The 5,000-nt window shown below is 38.6% G+C and overlaps 1 protein-coding gene across 2 annotated transcripts in view; it reads right to left on the bottom strand.

Annotated features, from left to right (window-relative positions):
- The window catches only part of LOC125028130 (mucin-2-like), a 58,051-nt gene that overhangs the window by 52,265 nt on the left and 786 nt on the right, over positions 1-5,000 (bottom strand). The window contains exon 2 of one of the 2 annotated variants that reach the window (XM_047617474.1): positions 2,726-2,967. In XM_047617474.1, coding sequence (XP_047473430.1) covers positions 2,726-2,810 — 85 coding nt within the window. In that variant the 5' untranslated portion in view covers positions 2,811-2,967. Of the gene's footprint in view, positions 1-2,725; positions 3,249-5,000 lie in introns of those variants that run through there. The other variant, XM_047617475.1, reaches the window with a different exon arrangement.

A 5,000-nucleotide genomic window follows, 5' to 3' on the forward strand; every position in this document is an offset into this window, starting at 1 on the left:
AAAGAGATAAGGAGACACAAAATACAAAAAAAAAAACACAAAAGGGGTAATTAGACCAAAAGAAAGGAAGAGAGCAAACCAGCTGATAAGGAGTTAAATCATCACTGATAAAGCTGCTTTACAGGGTTTGCATACAGACCTTATTTCGCAAGCACGATGCAAGAGGTGAATGTGCTAGTAAGGAAAGTGAACTTATATTGTATACACTTGCTGTTGAACAATACATTGTCTGACTATTAGTGATTTTAGAACCAAACGAGCAGGTAATAAATAAATAAGTCTCATGATAACAACAACAACAACGGCATCAACAGCAACAAGAACAACAATAATAACAACAAGAAAACAGCACACAATAACCAATAATTAAAGAAAAAGAAACAGGACACACTTCGAAATGAACAAACGGCATCCTTTATCCGAGCCCAAAATCCTGGAACAAGAGATGGAGGAGACACAGAAGAGGCTTAAATCAGATAGGTCGTTTTGGGCTGGAAAGGTATGCGCCCCAGTCAACGGTCGGTTAGGTTCCAAGTTCAAGGTTAAAGCTGTTTTGTTATGTTAGGAAGACTTTTCACTGCGAAGAGGGATAGTTGAGAATAAAAGTGGGAGGGAAGAAATGTAAGATGAAGGAATGGAGGGAAGGATGGTTAGGAAAATAGATTTGAATAGGTGAGTAATAGGAGTGAGAATGAATACGAGAGAGGCAGAAAGAATACCAGGGAAAAGTTTACATTAATATAAAGACAAATAATAAGATAAGCAGATTTTGTTTCTATGATACGAGAGTGAAAATAAAAAGAAAAAAAAATCAGTGTTTGAAAATCGATATATAATTAAATAATCGGTAGAAATAAATCCTAAAGAGATAGGAAGGAAACACTTCCTATATACGTTTATGATGGCAATGAGGAAAAAGATTTTTTTTCTGAAGAAACTTCTAGAACCACATCCGGGACACCGACATTTGATCACGTGACAGCTACAGTCAGTTATATTGCAGTCATTTTTATTCATTCCTGACTATATGTTAATCTATTTTGAGTACACTTACTAAGTAACGATAAAGCGTAATGCTGTATTTGTAACATCTGTCAAATCCAGTGAGAAATTCCCGACTGGTAGTTATCATAATCATAATATTCTTTTTTTTCAACTTTTCTTTTCATTCTCTTTCAATGCTTCTTCTATTTCTCTTCTTTTACCTCTTTTTTTCTTTTATTCGGAAGCATATGGATGACCTAGTAAGAAATTAAATCAATATCATGATTCCCTGTAATGCAAGATTCCCATCCCCCCCACCGACCTTTCCTCGCCATCATCCCCCCCCTCCCCCTCCTCCCCCTCCCCCTCCCCCCTCTGCTCTATTCCCCCATCCTTCTTTCTTCTTTATCCATTTCTCTCTCCTCTTCCACTTCAACTTTCCTTCCCTTCCTTTTCCTCTTTTATTCCCTTTCTGTTCCCATTCCCTTCCCCTCCCTTTCCCTTCTTCATTTCCCTTCCTTCCCCCTCCACGTTCCCCTTTCCTTCCCCTCCCTTGCCCTCCCCCTCCCTTTCCCTTTCCCCTTGCCTTCCCCTCCCTTTCCCCTCTTCGTTCTCTCCACCTCCCCGTTCCCCCTTCCTTCCCCTCCCTCCCCCCTCTTTCCCTCCCTCCCTTTCCCCTCTCTGTTCCCTCCACCTCCCTTTTCCTTCACTCTTTCCTTTCCCTCCCCACTCCCCTTTCTTTCTCCTGCCCATTTCCCCTTCCTTCCCTCCCCCCCTTCCCCTTCCCTCCCCCTTATAACCGAGGCAACAGAGAGTGATGTAACGGCTGTTCCGGATACTCAATTTTTATTACGGAAATCTGCGGCTTGATCAACGGTGCATATCAATGCGTCTATCTTCATAAACATTACCATATATTTTAAAGCTGATTCGAGGAAATACAGTGTTTAAAAGGTTAAAAAAAATGTGTTGGTAGTGAAAATGAAATATTCTTGGAGTGTTGGCAGTGAGAATAGAATATTTTTTGGAACTAGTAATAGATAATGAGAGAAAATATTACTAATGCAATGGTGATACAGACGCTCTCAGACGAAACCATAAGTGAAGGTGTTTGAGACCGAAATTTTAAAAATGAAATATGTTCCTTTTGAGGTGAAGTTTTTTTTCTTTTTTTATTTATTTATTTGTTTATTTCTTTGTTCATTTGCTTTGAAATTATATACACAAGAAGTGGTGATAATGATGGACGTGATGGCAAAGGTGGTTAGTGATGATGATGATGATGATGATGATGATGATGATGATGATGATGATGATGATGATGATGATGATGATGATGATGATGATGATGATGATGATGATAAATACAAAAATACTAAACCCATTTTCAGTGATGCAAAAATAAGAATGTAAATGAGTCACTCAATCACATACACGACCTCATAACGAGCTGTCATCTCTGCACCTCATCACCACCATCATCACCATCAAGCTGAACGAGTTGTGGTCATGAAGAAACAGGCATTAAAAAAAAAAAAAAAAAAAAAAAAAAAAAAAAAAAGATATTCGTAATAACTCAAAAAGGTTCGTCCGCCATAACTGCTATAACAAATGAGGTAATAAGCCGAGTAAACAAATGGTAAACTATATAAATTATAAAGGAAGTGGAGCAACGAGAATAATAAGCCAATTATAAAAAGAAAAGAACATTGGCAGAACTATAAGTGGAATGTGTACTTACCAAGAAGCAGGGTCAGCGCCGTCATAAAGGTGTGGATCCTCATTGTGTGGGATTGGATCCTGTCTTGCGATGCTCTTGTCATCATATTTCCGACTCGATGCTCCTTTCACACATACTCGAAGCGGATCTTGAGTTTTAAAAAAAGTTTTTTTTATCTTATTTGTTTATAAATGTTCTTGAGCGATGTCGTTAAAGTATTCGAGACTTTTTGTTATCCTCTGTATCGAAGATTTTTTTTTTTTCTGTGAAAGGAATTATGCGAGATTTTGAGTATTATTTATCTTCCTCGTAAGATATTCGAGAAGTGGTCGTTTTATGATAATTAAAAGAAACAGGAAAGGTATCTGGCCCAATACATAGAACTTATTTAAATTCCTATAAACGTTAGATCAAGTAGATTAAAACATTAAAAATACCTATGATCATAAAATTCCGCATATTCCAAACCTTACGAATTCCAAAATAACATAATCTAAAAAAAAAAGTATCCATAAACCTTATTACATTCTAAAACTGAACCTAAAAAAAACTCAAACAATTAAAAGAAACAACAACAACCACAAACCAAAATATCAAACAGATAAAACCCAGAAAATCGAAACAGTCACTCCGAGTCACGTCACGAAACGCGCGTCACGACAGCGAACGACAGACTGCACCCGAAATCCCCCCCACGAAAGACACTGGAGATCCGAACACAAGCAACCCCCCCCCCCCCCCTCAACGTGTCCGAATCGCGTGCTCACATTTCCTCCCTTCCGACAGTGACCAAGGCTGTTGTAACCAGCTGCGTTACACCACTGGTTCGTGACACCCCGGCTCGTTACGCCACAGGTTGGTTACCTCGCTTCGGAAGCTTCGAGGTGTCGGCTGAGATGAGATTTCGTGGAAGGAACTTTTTTTTTTCTTTCTTTCTTTCTTTTTTGAGGATTGGAGGGATGTTTGTGAATTTGCAAACGCGAATGAAATTAAAGGAATCGAGGGTATGTTCATGATTTTTTGTTATTTTTAAACCGTGGATAAAACGTAAACAAAATCTAATAGACGTTTATCAATTTGTAAACAAACTTTAAAAGAATCGATGGAATATTAATGAATTTGTAACGGCGAATAAAATGAAAATTAGAACTATCTACATTTCAGAGGAAATCAGACGACAATAAAGACTCAAGCGAAGGGACCAACCACCAAACTCGGAATACATATCCACATTACGTCGTGTTACGTCATATATATAATATATTCCGGTCGAGAGAACACTATTGCCGTAACGACGACTGCGGTGACCGACGCTACGGAGGGAGGGCCAGCGGAGCCACTCATTAAGCTTGTCATCTGCCGCGGCGGGAAGGGAGTGCCGCTCAAGGTCGGACGAAAAATCGATTATTTTTCTTTTCCTTTCTGATTTTTTTGGGTCTTTTTTGGGTGTTGTTGTTTCCTTTTGTATGTGTTTTTCTCATCTCTCTCTTTTTTTTCTTTTTCCGATTTTCTCTCTCTCTCTTTCAATTAATCAGTTAATCAGTTTATCAGTCTATATATCTATCCCTCCATCGGTGTCTATCTGTACATCTATCTATCCATCTATCTATCTACCATTACCTCCCTACATATCTCAGAATATATGAAGATATACTACCCCTTGTAGAATCTTCAACCGCCCCTTTCACTCTCCTCTTCTCCCCCAGCCTCTTCCGAAAGCGCCAATTGAAGACAAGCAGCAAGGAACAGGCAGAACTCTACGCCTCTTCCATCCGCAGTCTGAATCAGGGACAGATTGCAGTGCATGGTTTTTATGATATGGGAGGATCATGCACACTTCGCTGTCTCCGTCTCTCTTTCTCTGTTATCCTCACTAACAGTGTCTCTCTCTCTTTATATACATACATACATATATATATATATATATATATATATATATATATATATAGAGAGAGAGAGAGAGAGAGAGAGAGAGAGAGAGAGAGAGAGAGAGAGAGAGAGAGAGAGAGAGAGAGAGATACATATATAGATATATTTATATATGTATATATATCTATAAATATACGCATTAAAATATATAGTTCTCCCCCCCCCCTCTCTCTCTCTCTATCTATCTATCTATCTATCTATCTATCTATCTATCTATCTATCTATCTATCTATCTATCTATCTACTTCTCTAGCTATTAATCCATCTACCAATCCACGATCCGATCAATCTCTCTCTCTCACCCCTACTCCTTCTATCCGGCAATACCGCCACGTAACTATGCTTAGCTAAAACTCTCAACACGTGA

Source organism: Penaeus chinensis, chromosome 8 (genome assembly GCF_019202785.1).
Source record: "Penaeus chinensis breed Huanghai No. 1 chromosome 8, ASM1920278v2, whole genome shotgun sequence".
NCBI classification, from domain to species: domain Eukaryota; kingdom Metazoa; phylum Arthropoda; class Malacostraca; order Decapoda; family Penaeidae; genus Penaeus; species Penaeus chinensis.